This window comes from Alosa pseudoharengus, unplaced genomic scaffold, assembly GCF_046254945.1.
Source record: "Alosa pseudoharengus isolate Yale_2024_CS ecotype anadromous, Long Island Sound unplaced genomic scaffold, YU_APseudo_1.1 YU_APseudo_1.1_scf_9, whole genome shotgun sequence".
Lineage (NCBI taxonomy): Eukaryota > Metazoa > Chordata > Actinopteri > Clupeiformes > Clupeidae > Alosa > Alosa pseudoharengus.
Genome location: NW_027468881.1, coordinates 6,680,142 through 6,700,553, shown reverse-complemented (window position 1 = coordinate 6,700,553; position 20,412 = coordinate 6,680,142). Strand labels below are relative to the sequence as shown.

The 20,412-nt window shown below is 42.2% G+C and overlaps 1 protein-coding gene across 1 annotated transcript in view; it reads left to right on the top strand.

The window, feature by feature from the left end:
* Positions 1-752: 752 nt before the first annotated feature.
* Positions 753-20,412, top strand: part of cacnb3a (calcium channel, voltage-dependent, beta 3a) — a 38,059-nt gene continuing 18,399 nt past the window's right edge. Inside the window, exons 1-2 of the mRNA XM_076277209.1 lie at positions 753-1,000; positions 1,873-1,965. Of these exons, the coding sequence (XP_076133324.1) occupies positions 920-1,000; positions 1,873-1,965 (174 nt within the window). The 5' untranslated portion in view covers positions 753-919. The remainder of the gene's footprint in view (positions 1,001-1,872; positions 1,966-20,412) is intronic.

The following is a 20,412-nucleotide window of genomic DNA, read 5'->3' as shown; positions in this document are numbered from 1 at the left end:
TACATATCTTTCACATCTTCATATGGAAAACAAGTTGGCACAGAAATTACCTTGTGGACCATTTAAAAAATCACACAGCATGTATATTTTTTATAAAGTCTAGCCATAAACAAAGCAGACCTACTGTATGCCATATAGTCTAAACAATATTTGGAGTTAAATTAACATTGCATCTCAACTACAGTTGCATTATCTATACACCACTATCTCCTATACTCCTACTGATATCCCGGCCAACAAAGAAAAAAAGAAAGGAGATGAATCCAACAGATATGTCAGATGTTATCAATATATTTACCAGTTGAGGGCACTCCAGTTGGCATCCTACTTCCACAATTAGGCTATTATTTAGGCCTAGAATTTTTCTTTTTTAACGTTTTTTTTGTTTTTCTTTCCTCAGGTTTCCTCAAACCTTAGGAACATGTAGCACATTCATTTATTTTGTCCGAGCCATAATGTAAAAAAGCTAGGAAAACAGGTGGGGTTCCCTTCCATTACGATATAGTGTTGATTTTTTGGGAATAAAGGGTAGGCTATCTCTCTCTGTATGTGTGAATGGTTGTGTGTGTGTGCGTGTGTGTGTGTGTATGAGTGTGTGTGTGAGAGAGAGAGAGAGAGAGAGAGAGAGAGAGAGAGATGCGACGCATATTCACACGGCTGCGCGGACTAGCCCTGTGGGCTATTCGCTGCAACAGATACATTGTAGCCTACAGTTTAACCCGAAAACAAAGCGGTTACATCCGTATCAGCCGTTTCTACCGCTGTAATTTTGCTGTGTTGATGTAGACACAAAGCCCCTCTCTTTACCTAAACAAACAGCTCCACTACGTTACATCCGTCTTATTCTGCATATCAATGTATTTCGTATCACCATTTCTTCCAATAATCCATGTACCCGCCTCCCTGCGCTCCCAAATAGATGGTGCAAGTAAAAATGTCCAAATCTTCCGCAGACCCTCTGTCTGGTGTAGAGACCGGCTCCCAGTCACACTATTTTCAGGTAAGGACATTCTTTTTCTCGAGTATGTTGCTACTTTACGACCAAAAATGGTTAATGTCGCGCTAGCCTACTTGTTGTAACGAAGCCGTATAGTTTCCCAACCTACGCCTGTATACGTTATAGTGATTGCAGCAACGATGCAAACTCAGCGGTAAACCAACATGTGATAAGTAACGTTTTGCCATCGCAGTGTTAAAATCTACCAAGAAATATTAGATTTAGAATTACGGAAATAGAAAACATACAGCTGATAGTAAGCTATTTCAGGGTAGATATGTAGCCTATCTTTTTGCGACCCATGATTTCACATTGCAACCAAGGCCTTTTCTCTTGCATTGTGCAATTTCCTCAATTTACTATCCGGGTCTATTAAATATAACACTAAGCAATATGGTCTGTTTTGGTTTGACCACAAGCAATTCAGTGTCAGACAAAGCTGCGACTGTGTTTTTGCTCAAAGAGCTTGCACCCGGAATTAACTGCCACGTTATTAAAACGGCTACTTGTTCGAGAACTCACCTGTAGCCTGCGCCTGAATGGCCTACCATTGCAACACCATACAGGATTAACCGATCGTAGAACATCAAAGAGAGATAATTATTACGAGTAGGTCAATCTGCTGGAAGGAGGTGTAAATTCAGGTAGATTAAGTCGTATGCGGTAGGCCTATATTTAGGCTACTTTTAAAATAGTGACAGAAAAAACCTTGTCACTTTATTAGCTCAGAAATCAACACACTGCGACTGGAACCATATGTTCCCTAACATGTATAATTTTATGAGCCACTAAGCATAACCGTACTTCTTTTCATAACCAAGTGTGCTATAGTCAGGATGTTGAATTCTGAATCAGTTGGTTCTCAATCCCCTCAGTTGCCCAGAAAGTTGCCAAAGCGCAAGAGTCGTTTTAAACGCTCGGATGGCAGCACCTCCTCTGACACCACGTCTAGCTTCATCAAACGACAGGTAAGGCTCTTTTCTCTTCATTACCCGGATGACATGTAATTTTTACTGGCGTGATGACGCGCAGATTTACCCTTTTGTAGCTGACAGAAGGGCCATGGCAAAATGCACAGAGCTGTGATCAAGGTGATAACATGAAAGGGGGGGGGGGGGGGGGTATTAGTCATGCGTGTTTTTGCAAGGCCTACCTGTATGATGTGGCATGGACTTGACATGTCAGGTCAATAAAAACCTAGCCATCTTATTTATTTTACTGGGACATTTGAAGTATGGTCAGGCTCCTTAGATATTATGAAATACATGTTATTATACAGTAACTGAATAATTATGAAGTTATTTATAGCCATTTCTGGGAAACTGATTTTAGTCAGGCCTGGATGTGCTCTTCCATCATCTACGAGGTTGTGTTTTATTTGCGCCAGAAGGCCAACAGAGGGCAGTGTTGTTGTTTGCAGCGCCATGCCCGCACAAAAATATGTTTCAGCCCAGTTTTTTAATTAATGTTTTCAGGTCAGCCAGGCTAGCAGCAGGGAGAGATATTTTGTGTTATTTAAAAAAATCTTGAAAACTGGAGGAAGGATAAGGGGAGAAAAAAATGAGGTTAAGATAAATTGAGGTGGTCTGGAGGTTTCTTATGCACCTCAACTGTCACACACGCATCATCCATATGACATTCACAATTTCTTGTTGGAACGAAAGGGGTAATACTCAGTTTAATACTCATTATTCAGTTTAAAACTGTACATTATTTCCCTTCTCCATTAATTCAGTCTCAAGCCCTTGAAGGTTCTGCCAATGACGGTCTCATGATGCGGTAGTAGCAACTATATGATACATGCCAGGAAAACAAAGACTGTTCTCTCCAACCTTATCCATGAGTATGTCAAATTTCTATTTTTAGATCATATACAATATTCACTAAGCATTCAGTCATTGTCAGTCATTTTATGTCCTCAACCAGTTTTCAGGACAGGGCAGAAGTGTCCAGGCATCCTCGAAACTGCACACGTGTGTGTAGTCAGAGGGAGTGTCTTCCATGTTGTTACTCTTACCATCACCATGGCCATCCAGCATGCAGGAATGGAAAAATGTGTTATTAGAATCAGTGCAAAGCGAGAACAAAGAACAGAATTTTTGATGTCGAACGGGAGGGATATTAATTGTGGTGCTCAGTTGGTCGATGGCAGTTTCAATTTTCCCCCAGAATATTGCAGATGCTGAAATATTCATTAGAGCTATTAGGCCTTCCTCTCCTGCCTATGCAGTTAACTCCTTCAAACAACCTTTCTCTCTCTCTCTGTTTTTTTCTCTCTCCTGCTTGCCTCACACATTGTTTCTGATTGTGTGGGTCATGGTGGAACAACCACCAGATGCTATGTGTTTAGGCTGATCCAAATTTGGATTAGATCTTGGATATACCAGTTCAAAATTTCAAAGGGAAAGGCAAAAGGCAAATCTCTGAATGTTTACAAACATGTTTTCTGGTGTTGATGAACCAGATTTTCTCCAAAACAGGGTCAGATCTGGACCAGTAGCAGTGGATATCTTAGACCAGCGGTTCCCAAACTTTTTCCCCCGTGTACCACCACCTACATCCTGACTCGGCTCACGTACCCCCACCATCCGACACATAAAAACGTAACACATTCTACTGACGCATTCAAGGCGTCATGTTTAATTAGCTGCCCTACATGGTAACAAATAACAAAATCAAAATGTGCAACTGGTCTATGAGCTCTCACACTCACACTAAAAAACAGTGTGGAAAACAACATTATGAAACACAAAGAACAAAGAGAACATAGGCTTAAGATTAAACAAAAAAACATTTGTAACACCTTTCCAACATTGCCCTTCCACCCCTAGTGGAAGCTCGCTTTCCAACATTGCCCTTCCACCCCTAGTGGAAGCTCGCGTACCACCGGTGGTACACATACCACAGTAGACAGTTACAGCTTTATATACTATATATATATATATACACAGCACAGCTATATATAATATATATATATATATATATATATATATATATATATATATATATATATATATATATATATATATATATATATATATATATATATATATTAGGGCTGTCAATCGATTAAAAAAAATTATCTAATTAATTACATACAACATCCCACAATAGCAAAATATTCCAAACCTTAGATACAGTATAAAAACCTCTGCTTCTGCTGCCAAGTGGTTTTAGCCTCGCCTTGGATACTGTAATATCAGATGCGATGTTGATGAAAACATGTAGCCTAACCCTGAAGATCGCAGAGATTAGATACAGTAATTTTCATGGATATTTTGTTCACTGTAAGCAATACTGTACAACTTTTTCTGTTCTATCATACTGTAAACAGTATTTCTGTACCTCCTGTAGTAAACAGTAAAGGGAAAAAAACTGATTTGCTTTTCACTGGAATGCTTTTGAATGTGAATATTACATGTGGACATACAGCTCCCAACCAAGAAATTTAGTGTAAAAAACGGTGGATTGCATGTTTTGCATGCAAATACCCTTTAAACTGAAACATAAAAGTCTATGCCGTTTTTGTAATATCAACAATTAGCCAGTATTTGGAAACCTGGTGTACTTTGATTGACTGCATGTACCTTGTGAAGTGAAAACAAGTGTTATTCTTTGACAGAATAATTTCATTTTGAGTCAGATTTCCAGTGTTTTGGTAAAGTTAGTGTGTGCAGAGAAAGATGTGTTAGTATATATTTAACAAAATGTGTTTTTGAGAAGAAAATTATCCATTTGGCCAATTGTGTTTTGTAGGTGCGAGTCTGTGTTAAGAGTTTAGAAAAAGTATGGGTAAGCGCTTGTTAGCGATTGAAAAAAACTGTAATATATCAAAAGAATGGATGTCCACTTTTGGTCATTTTATCTCTCCTTTCTGTAGTCTATTTTGGTTCTGTTTTGTTTAATCGGCAACATGTACAGTAGACACACATGGGCCTGTGAGAAGGGCTGTCAAAATAACTGATTAATTTCGATTAATTAATTTGAGAAAAAATAACTGATTAAAAAAATTTGTGCAGATTAATAGATTCCGTATGACCTTTGACCCCGAGCCATTCTATTCAGTAAAAAATTAGACTGTAAAATGAAGGAGAGAGAAGAAAATGTGCTGCCTGGATCATTGAATGGAACATTTACTTTTAAAAAATGGCCTGATGGTGTTGATAAAAATAAAGTGTTGAAAATAAATCCTCTGCAATGTCTGCAGCAAGGAATTTGCATATCACCGGAGTTCATCAACTCTATAGTCGCACATCAATGCAAAGAAATAAGTGTTGACATTGAGGGGAGTGTTAATTTATTATGACCGCCGCTAGCGAAGCGGTCATATAGGGATTGTCAAAGTTTTTTTTTTTTTTTTTTTTCTTCCGTCATCTACTTCCTGAAATTTTGGTCAACGATACCCGGGGCACCGAAACACCGGGGCACATGAAATTTGGTGGGTATGTAGCCCCACTAGACTTTTACGGAAAAATTTCGTTTGGTCCCCGGGGGCCACTCCCCCTCCGCGCTGGGCCCCCCGAAACCCAAAAAATAACTACCTGAACCGTGGCACCGAGGATGACGAAAATGTTATGGTATGTTGGTCTCAAGGACCCACATCAACCTAGCCCATAATCACTCATTTATGATTTGCACCCCCCCGGTAAAAAATGAAAATGCAATATCATTCTGCTTTAATCGCCCCTCTCTTCAGTAAAGACGTTCAGAACTGCCCCAAATTGTATGTGTATGATTAACCTGACATTCTCTGGGGGTATGCCAAGTTTCGTAGAATTTCATCCATGGGGGGGGGGTCTAAAAAATTAAGTTATGTGTATATTTAGTGACTGTACACTCATTGGCCTGTAGATGGTGGTGCACACATATACACACGCACACACACAGGCACGTATACCATCAGTATCGGCAATGAGAACGGCCGATACATAATTACAAATTCAGTAGGATTAAAGGAAAACCAAATATTCATCATAATAATAATTTGGCTGCATTTCCAGTATTGGCGTCATGTAGTCGTTTGTCCACTAGATGGCGCATCGTTGCAGTGAGACGTAATTTTGTTGGAAGTTAATCTAAAGTGGGTTGGAAAGACACTATGCTTCCTACAAGGACAAGACTGTAGGCTACAGTAGTTTACCGCAGAGAACGTCTAAGGGTAGGATGATTTCTGCATGACATGTAATTCCCATTTCCTCTTGAAGCCGAAATAAATCTGAGAATGTTTATCGGACATGCTTGTTTTTTACTGCAGGTATAGGCTACGTTAATCCTATCAATAGCATCAATAGCAGAACGTAGGTAAAATAATGTTACCGTTAGCATGGTTGAGTGATGGAGGCCAATTTGATTATTGATGTATTTGTAGAAAACCATAAATGCGTTTATAGGCTACCAAGCAAATCGATAACAGCACTAATTGTATCTTTGAACTGTCATCTCATTTGCTTATGACCATAACCTAGGCTACTAACAGGAGCTAAGTGAGTTAGCCACAACACGTTCGCTACGTGATGGTTTTTTAATGGAAAATATATAGGCTACCTGAAAGATAACCTGTCTATGATGCATCCTAAACACCGCTGGGACATTTCTGCTCAAGTTCTCAAAAAGCATCTGAGTCAACGTTCATTCCCAAACACTACTTCTACACTAGGCTACTTCAATCCTCTATTTTCAAAGGTGATTCAAGTAAGGAAGAGCATGGCTCAAAGTAAAGTAACTGAAACTACATAAATTCGTCAAAGTGAATAATTTGTGTCAACTCGCCGCAATGTAGATTTATTAACGCACCCGTGATTATCTACATCTCCATTTAAACCAGATGTTTTAGAGCGCACGTTGAGATGTATTCAGGGCAGGGCTGTACCTACACATATTTGTTGCACGTGCTACAAAAATCATTCTTTGCGATGGATGATTTAGTACCAATGTTACACCGGTCAGATACAGTTTTGCCTATGGCTATTCCGTGAGACTGAGGCGCTTTTTGTTTGTTCGAAGTGCGTGTTTAGGGTGTGAGAGGGGAGTCGATGTGATTCCAGCTTGGTAGTTAGTCTATGCGATTAAAAAACACGTGTGTGTGAAGTATCCAAACAATGATAACGCTTTCATTATGGCTGCTTTAGCCACAGACCTTGAGCTACTGTACAGTGGGTTGGGTTCCATTTAGAAGTGTCCACTTCATTCGCCCTTTCCGTGATTCGCCAAGAGGTGGCAGCTTGATACTGTAAGGTGTAAGCCATTGGTTCCAAAGGAGATTTTATTTGGGTCGCTAGAATAGCCTAGTGACAAGTGTTGTATAATAGGCCTAGCATAGGGCCTACCTTATATAGCTTATAGTTAACAGTCACGGTTTTGTCATAACTCCCTCTATGCATTTTTGCATTTAGCTCTGAAACCGGGGGGCGAACACGTCGCAGGGGGGGCGCCAGTGCGTGGATATCTCAATCGCAAAATTAAACAATATTTCTATCGGGCGCATACCATGGACTAGGCTGGGTGAAAGTCAAAAGATTGAGCTTAACCATGCACCTCATAGTTGCAAAATGCAAGGGAACATGAATCAGCATATTATTTGCACAAACAATAACGGACAGCTCTTCTATGAAGGTATATTGGGTGCAAAAGTGGCGAGCACATTTAGCTGCAGATTTTGCATGTGCACACTAAAGTCGTAAATGTGTAACAGTAAAGTTGAAGTTGTACATATTTTTTTATATCTTGTTAACACAAAATAGGGGCTACGGGTTCACAAATCCTTTTTACAGGTACACAAATCCTATCCTGTGAGTCACAACTTTCAAGAGTCATGCACTCGACACTTTTGCTCCAAACGTTCCAGCGCAGTTGGTGCGAAACACATTTGCACATCCGTGTTTCATAATCTGAGAACATGCACAACATTCGTGCATTTGTAAACCCAAATGTGAACTAATGCATCCGAAGTTGTGCATCTGTGAAATAATTTCTCATTAATAAAATTCTACAGATCGCTTTGATTTTCTTGCACGACTACAAGTCAATTGATACAAGTGCTCGAATCTGCTTCTACGAGTGACGAGTGACTTTTGCTCCTGGCTAGGTGATATAATAGGAGCAAAAAGATTTGTATGTGTGCACGTCGAGCGAATCGATCGAGAAAACAAGGCGGCCGGATCTGGATCCAGGATCGCGCTCAGACTACCATTGCCTGCTCATAAGGTAAGTAACATGATAATAATATGAAGAAAGTTATCTTGTTTGTTGGTTTACATTATCATGACAGCTATGTTTAGCTTAGCTTACCTGCTTGCTAAATCCTCCAGTGCCAGATCAAGCTAGCTAGCTATCGCTAGATAAATAACTAGTTTTAGAAGTACAGAAATATAACACTGCCCGTCCAAAATCGTTAGGACACATAATCTGACACAATCGTTCAATTTTCGAACACACCGCAACAAATATTTTTTCCTCGCTTTGTGCAAAGAAAAACTATAAATCGTGTGTCCTTCATTGATAAGGAAACATGCTGAGGTTACTTACTTTATGAGCAGGCAATGGTAGTCTGCGCGCGATCCAGGATCCAGATCCGGCCGCCTTGTTTTCTCGATCAATTGCTCGACGTGCACACATACAAATCTTTTTGCTCCTATTATATCACCTAGCCTAGCCAGGAGCAAGCAAGGAGTCAGATTATGTGTCCTAACGATTTTGGACGGGCAGTGTTATATTTCTGTACTTCTAAACTAGTTATTTATCTAGCGATAGCTAGCTAGCTTGATCTGGCACTGGAGGATTTAGCAAGCAGGTAAGCTAAGCTAAACATAGCTGTCATGATAATGTAAACCAACAAACAAGATAACTTTCTTCATATTATTATCATGTTACTTACCTTATGAGCAGGCAATGGTAGTCTGAGAGCGATCCTGGATCCAGATCCGGCCGCCTTGTTTTCTCGATCGATTCGCTCGACGTGCACACATACAGATCTTTTTGCTCCTATTATATCACCTAGCCAGGAGCAAAAGTCACTCGTCACTCGTAGAAGCAGATTCGAGCACTTGTATCAATTGACTTGTAGTCGTGCAAGAAAATCAAAGCGATCTGTAGAATTTTATTAATGAGAAATTATTTCACAGATGCACAACTTCGGATGCATTAGTTCACATTTGGGTTTACAAATGCACGAATGTTGTGCATGTTCTCAGATTATGAAACACGGATGTGCAAATGTGATTCGCACCAACTGCGCTGCAACGTTTGGAGCAAAAGTGTCGAGTGCATGACTCTTGAAAGTTGTGACTCACAGGATAGGATTTGTGTACCTGTAAAAAGGATTTGTGAACCCGTAGCCCCTATTTTGTGTTAACAAGATATAAAAAAATATGTACAACTTCAACTTTACTGTTACACATTTACGACTTTAGTGTGCACATGCAAAATCTGCAGTTAAATGTGCTCGCCACTTTTGCACCCAATATACCTTCATACTCTTCAACTTTGCCCGTTAAAATGTGTATGAACAGTCTCGCAACGCATTTCATGAAGGCCCTTTTGGACATGTCAGTTATTTGCACCACTGGGTAAAACGGCATTTTGTTTTAGACTACTGGTATTTAATTTGTGCATTGACAATAAAGCTGAATATAATTTGAACTAGATGACTAAATTTATGCATATGTAGAAGAAGAAACATTCACAAAAATCCATGACATGACCTCTCTTCTTGATAGCTGTTGAAAACTGCATGGAACTGACAGGGATTGTTTTGTTTAATAATAAATAAATAAATACATTATGCTGCTACCTTCTGCTTTTCCCAAATACAATGTAGCCTACAGGTGTACCTTTCATCAGTCCAGTTGCAATGGATGGACTGTGATGAACAGCCCTACTTGTGATTGTTTAGAGATTTTAAAGGTTTTATAACAATGCTACACATTTTTTGGCCCAGAAACAAATCTATTCACCTTTGCAGCGCCAGTAGGCTACTTTGTGTGCGGAATGTGTGCAAACACACATTCCAAACAAGCATACACAAAAGTTTCAAGAGTGGGGGATGGAGTAGAAGATGGAGACAAATTCATTAATATGATTTATTTTCGCGGAATGGACAGGACTGAGCGGCGGTCATATTTTGTACCGCTATGCGGTACATCTAGTTTTCATTGTGTCCCCTAGGTTATATCTGTGGCCTGAAATGCCTTGTATGTGAAAAAACTTGAACTTCCCGAAGCACTGTTGAATTTATTTCCTCAGCATATTAGGTCATATCATAGATTATTATGGCCATTATTTGAACAGTGAAAATAATAATAAAAGAGTTTTTGAACTTTAATGTCACTAATGCTGATTATTCAATGATTCATTTGAATTTAAATATTTAAAATACTTTCACAGCAAAAATTATATATGCGATTAATTTAGATTAATTAAAGGTGCGATTTGTAGGATTGTTACCGAACCTTCTGCAGGCCAAAATCAAAACACTGGTGAACGTTCTCAAGACTACCAGACGCGAGCCTCTTCTGGGTTGCCAGATGTAGGCTAATGAAGACTTAGCTAACGTTAGTTGACCTGCAGCTGCTTTAACGTTTCTCCAACCATGACCCAGCTACACATTACGGAAACAGTGAAAACAAAAAATACCTCTCTAACCAAAGTAACATATTTAGCTGAAGTTAGCGATGCAGATGAAGTTTAGCCTAGGCTACCTGTTGTGGAGAAATATGGCCAGCTCTGCGTCAGACTTGATATTCTTCGTTTGACGAAGACGTCACCATCTCAGGAAGCTCCTCCAATGTCCACTTAATTTGTTTCTTGTTTTCATTTTGGAAATTTGCCTGCCTCTCCTAGGCTTTCATGACTAGCTACAACTGACAGCTGTTGACAGTTGGCCTTTGCTAATTTGGCAACACAAATAGGAGGACGCGTTAGCCCATTATTAATACGCTATTCTAGAATTAATCGTTCAAAACATAAACGAAAATTCCAAGAGATTCCGCCCCGTAACTCATTTTTTTTCATGGGTTTTACGGGGTTTTATGGGTTAGAGTAATGTTGTCAAATAAGCCATTACTTCAATTCATCGTGTTTCCTTACTCTCTGACAACATATGGTGATCATTTTTGGAATGGTTACAGTTTATTTTCCATTATTTCCTACATACTGGACCTTTAACATTTGTAAATACTGCAAAAACAATCCATCATTTTGTTGGGAGGTATAGCCTGTTTGTTAAGAAAATGTAAGCATTGTGGAAATGTTTTCACTGACTGCATATTGTGTGAAAACGACATGAAATTTGTGAATGGTATGGCCACAAAAGACCGATGCTGTGCTAATTGTGTTTAGAGTTTTGAAAATGTGACAACTGGTTAGACAAATGCTTGTTAGCGACTGAAAAAAACTGTAATGGAGAGTGAGAGATATGTTGGAGTAGATTGATGGAATGGAGTAGATTCCATTCATGGCCTTTGATCCAGAATAATTGGAATGTCTGCTAAATACATGTGAAAGCACCACTGTGGCAAATGCAGAACCAGTGTTTCCCATACATTGACTTATTTGTGGCGGCCCACCACAATATCAACACTGACCACCACACAATGATTTTCCATGTTGTACTATTTAAATTGGATGAAATCAATTTACAGTCAAGTGTCAGTTCTAGCTAGGTGATGAGTGCTAGAATTAGCAAGGCTAGTTGTAAGTAGTGCTATGAGAGGAGATATTCTCTGAAGAGCTGGGTCTTCAGGAGTTTTTTGAAGATGGAGAGGGATGTCCCTGCTCTAGTAGGAACTGGTAGCACGTTCCACCAACGAGGAACAACAAATGAGAAAAGTTTGGATTGGCCTGAGCATACCGGTGGCAGAGCCGTCGTTCGTCTGAGGAGCACAACAGTCGGGAGGTAGCATATAAGCTGTATGAGGGCATTCAAGTTGGTGGGAGCAGAACTGAAGACTACTGCTCCCACCTATGGAGAACAACACCGGAGGAACTTTTTGCAGTTCCTAGAACATACAGTTTCTAGAACCCCTAATTTCGTGGATTCGGACAGCGTGGAACTGGGAATGATAAAGTTCTCCTGACCGCAGTTCCTATAACTATTTAAGCTCCTACTTTGGGGTAGGATCTTTTCCATCTACATAGGAACCATGGCTGATTTGCATGCCAAGGCAGAAGCACCATTTTTAAAAATGCAACAAAAGCCTTCTGGACAGATGAGAAGAACTTTCATTAACACTGCTGATTCTTTTTTAAATGCTTTCTGATACAATGAGCGTTTAGTTTGTAAATGTTTCTTAATAGCAATGCTGTCTGTTTCATGGGCTACTAATGTGTCAAGTCATTTCAGAGTTCCTAGTGTGTGCGAATGCAAACAGAAAAAAAAACCTGTGTTCCTAGAACTGTTGTGTCCGAATGAATAGAAGACATTTCGACCTTTGGGTGCTTGAAAATACCTGTGATGACTAATCCCGCTTGGCTCACTGTGTGCTATACACAAATCAAAGTAGACTTAAGTAGTTTGCTATGTGAATTGTTCTTATTTCCAAGAGCCCATGTAGGCCTACAGTATGTCCTTAATGCAATGCTATGCAAAGTTGGCCTTCCGTGTTAGCATCCTTTTCTACTAGGTGTCCTCGGCATAACCCCAGGGAGAGGTCTAACTGCTGATACACCTAGGGTCTGCTTGCTTTCTGTTGTGATATTGCAGTGTTGTATCTGTACATTGATGTACTGTATGAAGGGTGCATCCCCACTTTTTCTCCTGGTACTAGCCTGCAGAGAATGAACACTGCTGTAGGTCATTATCACTAGTCATGTAAACTAAGAATCTTTTAGGATTTTCAAACCCTTGTGAGGTCTCTGGCATGAAGTTCTCTCTCTCTCTCTCTCTCTCTCTCTCTCTCTCTCACGCCAGCGGTGCTGATGTATCTTTTGATTTGTACTGGTACTGCAGTTTGAACGAGGAGTATTTTTCCACTCCAAGGTTCCGTGCTCCATATTTTCTTGTTTTCTTGTTTTCTTGTTCGCCGCTGATTTCCACATCCAGCGTCTTCCTGCTGCCATGGGTGCGGTTCAGCTGTTGGATCATGACTCACCACTGCAGAAACAGCAGTGGCATCTACCTCCTGTACTATAGAGACATCTCTCTCTCCCTCTCTCCCTCTCTCTCTCCCTCTCTCTCCCTCTCTCTCTCTCTCGGCTGTTGGCACACAGACACAAGCCACGCTTTACTGATGATCCTCAGTCTGTGCCAGCTTGTAAAACAACAGAAGCAAAATGGGCTGAGTGTGCAGTGGAGAGTCTTTGTGTGTGTGTGTGCGCGTGTGCGCGTGTGGTGTGTATGTGTTTGTGTGTGTATGTGTGGGTGTGTGTGTGTGTGTGTGTGTATGTGTGTATTGTGTGCCAAATGCTTGCACTGAGTGTGTGAAACTGATGAGAGTGTTGAAACAGTGGGAAGAGAGGTTGATTCTTTGGGACTTGTTGGGAATTGACACTCTCAGATCTTGCCTGCAGCAAGAACAAGAAGTTATCCACTTGGGTATGGTTCTAACCACGGCAGGTATACACATTGCATTAATTCATTTAGCAGACACTTTTATTCAAAGCTCATATGCACTGTACATTTTCATAAGTAGTGGGAGTATGTGTGGTGCATGGGAATTGAACCAATGATCTCAGTCCTGTAAGCATCTTGCTCCACCAGTCTCTCCCTCTACCAGTTCAGCGGAAGGAAGACAGGAAGGAAGCTTATATGTTTAGACCCTATTACAGTAACCTCAAGGCGTAAGGGTATGTGCCATCACTATTATTTAGGCCCATGCTAGATAGATAGATAGATAGATAGATAGATAGATACTTGATCCCCAAGGGTAAGTTCAAGGTCTCAGTAACATACAGACATCACACACAACATGCACTTACAGCAGAAAAAGTAATATAAGTATATAAATATTAAAAGAAAAATGCTGATTATCATGGGAGGGATCTTCTGGGGAAGCTTAGCTTGGTTAAATCAAACTATCACTGTTTTAGTTATGTGTAGGATTCTCTGGTTGTTGTGTTGTGTTTTAGTTCTAATGTCTGTATTGAAAATGGTCAATAAAGCTTGACGGCGGGATCAGGATCGGTGATTAGAGGATGATTTATTGTAGATGGTACAATAATGAATAACAGAACACAGGCTAAGTCTCGAGTCTAACAGTTGTGGTTGTTATTAGAAGCGGCTGCTGAGCCTTCCGACAGAAGATGCTCCTCGGGTCGCTTCCTCGATCCGTCTCAGAGTCAAAACCTAAGACAAAGCCTGTTATACTAAAACATACAAACGTCAATCATGGCAATGTGGCAGGTTCCAACCAGTGTACAAAAACCGGTTCTGTCCAGATGGAGATACTAGCCCGAATAGGCCGACATGCTGTCTCCCTCGGCCCATGTTATCAGTGATGTTCCTCGGATTTTCCTAAACATCGGGCTGTATGACCTTCCTGCTGGTACACAGGCCTAAGGCACAGTTATGCACAATGGTATGGACCCCTCCCCGTTACTACACACAGAAGTAACATATGAACACATCAGAGTAAGAATACCCCAGAATTCTACAAATGTCAGGACACAAATCTCAGAGATATCTGATGGTGCCACTTGCTTCAAATAGTCTTAACTCTGTTAAGAATGTGATGAACCTTCTATTTTTGTCATCTATTTTCTCCTCTGATCTCTCTTTTGGCCCATCCATGCAGTGGTGATGTGACTTGAATTGCACCCTGAGCTTCAAGCCATAGTCTAGGGTCCAGGGTCCTGCGATTTTAGTAAATGTTGTCCAACAGGAGAGATTTGCCCAGATGATTACGCAAGAGACTGTCCCAGTTTGAGCCAGTGGCTGGTTTGTCTGGGGTCAGCTGGACCATGGAGCTCTTTAGCACAGGCCTGGAGAAGGAAGCGTGCTGGACTAAAGTAGCCTGCTGCTTTGTCATGGATGATCACAATCCAGAGACACTGAACTATGCCTGTGTGTTATGTAACAAACTCACAAGTACTGGTGCTGTGGTGCTTACCTTTGTGTGTGTGTGTCTCTGTGTGTGTGTGTCTCTCTCTTTCTGTGTGTGTGTGTGTGTGTGCACATGTGTGTGTTCAGGACTGCAGTGTGGTTTGGCGTTTTAAAATCTAGATTGGGTCAGTCCCAGGCTGCTGTAAGACCTCAACAGTCCCTCCTCTCTCCTCCTCTCTTCACTGCCTGTTGTAAGGGGATCAGCTTGATGATGATGTGACATAAGCTGAGGAGAGAGAAAGAGAGAGAGCAAGAGAAAGAGAGAGAAAGAGAACTGGGGGTGGGGTTGGGGGTAGAGACCCAATTGTGTGTGTGTGTGTGTGTGTGTGTGTGCGTGTGTGTGTGTGTGGTGGGGGTGATTGGTTGCAGCATAGCTGTGTTGGTCTTCTTCACAGAGACCATAAGAGATTATGCGCGTATGGTGCATGTGTGTCTTTCTGAGAAGGAGTGCAGAGAGGGAGAAGGGTGGGCACCAGAGAGAGCGAGAGAGAGAGAAAGTGAGAGAGAGAGAAAGTGAGAGAGAGGCCACTGGGAAGTCTTGTTGTTGTTTCAGTAATACCATGCACTTTGGGGTGTATATACACATGATTACCTAGACATGAGGGTGTGCTGAGGGGCAGCCTGCATTTGAGTAAGTACACTAAGACTTCGTTTTGTTTTCTTTCTCTCCCTCTCCTTCTTTCTCATTTGCTCTCTCTGTCTTCCCCTTTCTCCCTCTCTCTCTCTCTCTGTCTCTGACTCTCTCTGTCCCTGTGAGATCTTTCCTTTCCACATGCAGTGTTTTCTCAGTTAATGCTGTTGTATAAATTGTTGATCTAGCTAGTAGTATCGTTTAATGGATCATTGTTTTTGATAGTTTCTAGCGATAAAAATAAAGGGCTCAGACCATTTCTAATGTCATCTCTGAGTGTGTGTTTGTGTGTGTATTGGGGGGGGGGGGCAGATCTCTTTATCTCCAGTGGGATCTGAGTACACTCTGAGTGATCCCCCCCCCCCCCACACAACCTCCTTGTGTCCATCCATCCCCTTGTTTGAGTGTTCTGGTGTAGAGAGGAGTAATAGCTGGTGAGGCGTGAGGGGCGGTGCTGGTGGAGGCCGGGGGGTGGGTTCGGGGGGTGGGTTCGGGGGGTGGGGGGGTGGGCAGGGGGTGGCAGGGGTGAACCAAACCGACGCTAAATTTAGACTGTGACACTTCCAGAAAGCCATCACTTTAACAACCTCTTGCCCAACAGACAAATTCCTTAGTGTGCTACATATACAACCATTACATTACATTGTACACGTATAGAACCAGACAAAGAAACACTCTTAAAATGTTATAAACATACTGTAAAAAGAGAGTCAGGACACACACACACACACACACACACACACACACACACACACAGTCCTTTAGACTCCATGCAAAACATACAGTATTGTATATTGTGCAATAAATTGTAGACCTTGTCATAGCGTTTAATTGATCATTATTTTTGATTGTGTCTGGTGATGCAAGGAAAGAGCGTAGACTATTTTGATTGCTGCCCAGTAGAGAGAGGGAGAGAGAGAGAAGGAAGAGGGGGGTGGTGTTGGGGTAGAGAGGGGGGACTCTGTACGTGCTGGGAGCCGGGGCAGTGCTGAAATCATTAATAATGAATGTGAAGAGGCAGCTTCAGCGCTTTCCAAACGACCATAATATCATTAAGCAGCACTTAGCTTTAGCGCTTCTGTTTCAGTTTCCGTTACGCGGCTCCCTATAAACACGGGGAGTGGTTTGTGTTTGAGTGTGTGTGTGAGTGTGTATGAGTGTGTGTGTGTGTGTATGCGTGTCTGTGTGTGTGCGTGCATGTGCATGTGAATATAGAGTGCATAGCAGATGCACGGTGCAGTGGTTGAGCCTCATGCCTGTGTCCGACTCGAGCGCTACGTTCCTTATTAGTCAGGTAAGCACCGCCTCTGTGTTTCTGACTCTGGGTGTGTGTGTTTGTGAGTGTGTGTGGTGCAGCTAAATGACGTGTTCGTGTGTGTGTGTGTGTATGTGTGTGTGCTTGATGCTCTCTTGCTCACCGTCTCCACCAGCTGAGCCAGCCATCACCCCTTCATGCACTAGTCTCACTGTAAGATGTAAGTGTCGCATCTGTTTTTTTTTTTGGCTGCCCTTATCTTGTCTCATTACATAAATCCGCCCTCCTCCATACTTGGAGCTCTGCAGCTCAATATTTAACCAACGAGCAAGTGTGCACGGTTTTCTCTCTCTCGCTCTCTCTCTCTCTCACACACACACACACACACACACACACACACACACACACTCACTCTCACTCTCACGCACGCATAAGCCGAAGATGCTGGTTGTGGTGCAGTGGTGGCTGGTTGAGCGGGGCTCTGGTGACAGTGGACTCAGTTTGTGCGCTTGTTATTTAACACACTGATGAGCCAGTGGAGAGCTGCTGCTGGTGCTGTTACTGCTGCTACTGCCGACATGTGAGAGCTTAGTGCTCGCTCTCTTTCCTCATTTCTCTGTCTCTCTCTCTTTCTTTCTCTCTCATTTTGAATCTATCTCCTTCTTTCTCTTTATATTCTTCTCCCTCTCTCTGTCTCTATTTCATCTCTCTCTCTCCATCTGTTTGTGTGTGTGTGTGTCCAGTCTGTTTTGCTTTTGTACTGTATGTGTGTGAGTGTGTCTGTTTATCTCCCACTCCTCCTCTGTCTTGTGTGTGTGTGTATGTGTGTGTGTGTGTGTGTGTGTGTTTGTGTGTGTGTGTTTCACTTCGCCAAGCGTCGTCTGTGAGCACCATGCTTTACATCGCTGCAGTGGGAATTCTTCTTGTTTGCTGCTCCATTGTTTGCAGTCAAATTTGACACATTTTTCCCTCTTCCTCTCCCCCCTTCTACCCTTCCTCTCTCTCCCTGTACCCTTCCTCCGATCCCCTCTTTTCCTCTTCCTTTCCTCGTCATCATTGTTTTATTCTCTCTGTCTGTTCATCATCTTTTTTTCTCTCTCTGCCATCAATATCACTCTTTCCCTCTCTTTCTCCCTGGGCAAGTATCACTGTTTTGGGGTGCATTCATCATTTATGAGCTGCGGCTGTGTGTGTGTGTGTGTGTGTGTGTGTGTGTGTGTGTGTGCGTGTGTGTATGACATTACATGATCTGCATAGGAGCCCTAGAAAGAGTGTGAGGGAAGGATATGGAGACAAAACAAAAATGTGAAGATTCCTGGAGACATTGGTGCTAGTGTTCATGGGTTTTTGGAGAGGTGTTAACCCAGATGTGTAGCAGCTACACACACACACACACACACACACACACACACACACACACACACAACCCAGATGTGTAGCAGCTACACACACACACACACACACACACACACACACACACACACACATAAACACAGCGCAGCGTGATGGAGAAAGGGTTGACTGTGTTTACCACAACAGATACTAACGAGGGTGCATGAGCTCCGATTCTCTCCAAGGTTCTCTTACGGGTTGGCAGGTTCTCTCCATATGTCTTTGTTGCTCTCCACCCCCCTACATGGAGCCAGCTTTGTGGGCTGCTGTATTTGCGGTATTGTATGGAGCTGACAGAATCAGGGCTGAGGCTCATCCCTTGAGCCAAATATAGGTGGAGAGCGAGGCTTGCTGCACCTACCAGTGGAGAAAGGCATTTCTCTCCTCTCTCCCTCCTCCTGTGTCTGTCTATCCTCTATCTCTCCCTCCATCTTGTTAAGGTTCTCACTCATCTCTTTCCCATCCACCTTCTCCACCTGTCCTTCGTACCTTTTGTGTTTTGTCTTCCATTTAATTTATCCCTTCAGCCGGTACCATCACACTGGTGTGACAGGAATGTTGGAAATTGAATGTTCTAAAGAATATTTGGGTTCATTGAATTCAACATGGAATTTTAGAACCTTACATTGTTGCGGAACAGAATCAATCCTCTGTTAGAATGTTCAGAACTCCCCATGCTGAAGGGTTATCTCCACACACTACCCTTCTTTTACATCTCTCCTCTCTCCTCTGTCTTTAATCTCTATCTTTTCTTTTCCTCTTTTGTCTTTTTTCTCTCTCCTCTCTCTCTCTCTTCCTCCTTTCTCCTCTTCTCAGCCCCATTCTCACCTCCCACGCCCCCCCCCCCCCCCACCAGCCCACTCACATCTTCTCCCTTTTCCTCTTTCTTCCCTCCTTTCTCCCACTGGGCACTGATCATCGTCTTGCCTGTTGATCTCAGCTCCAGCAGTAACCCGGTAGTGGAGGAACAGGCAGAGCACTGAGCTGAGCACTTTCAACTAATAAATCCAGCCGTCGAGGTTATCTTTGATCTCGGCTCAATTGCCCAGCCCCCCCCCCCCCTTTTTCACTATCTCCGTTATTCTCTCTCTCCATCTTTCTCCATCTCTCTCACTCTCTTTCTCTCTCCTTTTCACTCTTTCTCTCCTTTGCAGCCTAACCCCCCCCCCCCAGCACTTCTTCACAATGGCATTATAGTCTGTAGTCTTTGATAACCCCGGGCGTGTCTCCGCACTGCTGAAATATTAAAGTGTGCGATGATAAATGATCTTCGCTGTGTCTTTTCTCCCCTCTGAGAAGCCCTACAGAGATTAGACACAAGCCCCACTGCATGATGTATGTACGCATGGGGGTGGGGATGATGTGTGTGTGTGTGTGTAGAGGGGGGGGTTACTTTGGTGCTATTTTTGGAATCATGAAGAGTACATATAGTGAGTGTGAGTGGGGGCACGGTCTGCCACTAGGGCGGGTTGTGTATATGCGTGTGTGTGTGTGTGTCACACATATGCACATAGGAATAGAAGAAAATAGAGGTATGTCTATTTGTGTGTGTGTGTGTGTGTGTGTGTGTGTGTGTGTGTGTGTGTGTGTGTGTGTGTGAATGGTGTGTGGCGGGTTACACATTTATACATCTACAAACATCTGTAAAAGAGAAGAGGTATGTATACGTGTTTGCGGTGGTGATGAGAATATTCACAACAGTGCAGACCCTGGGGAAAATGGGGGTGCGTCAGGCTGATTGAGTGTCATGTCTTCAGTCTAGATGGCAGGTGGAGTAACAGGGAAAAAAGATGATTTTAGAGGAGAATAGCATTGAGGCTAAAGCCTGCTAGCTTTTCCCTCTCCATGTAACCAGATTAAAGCATTAGAGTGATGGAAGATTACAGAGCAATATATATGTGTGTGTGTGTGTGTGTGTGTGTGTGTGTGTGTGTGAGCATGCATATGCAGCTTGTCCGTGTAATAGAGACGGAGAGAGACAGAGAGTCGAGAAGGGATACCGTTTTGGTTGTTTGTGAGAAACAACTGAAAAGTTAGCATTACATATGATTTAGAGCCCTCTATCCCTACCATCATAATTTGCTATCATGATGTTGCAGCAT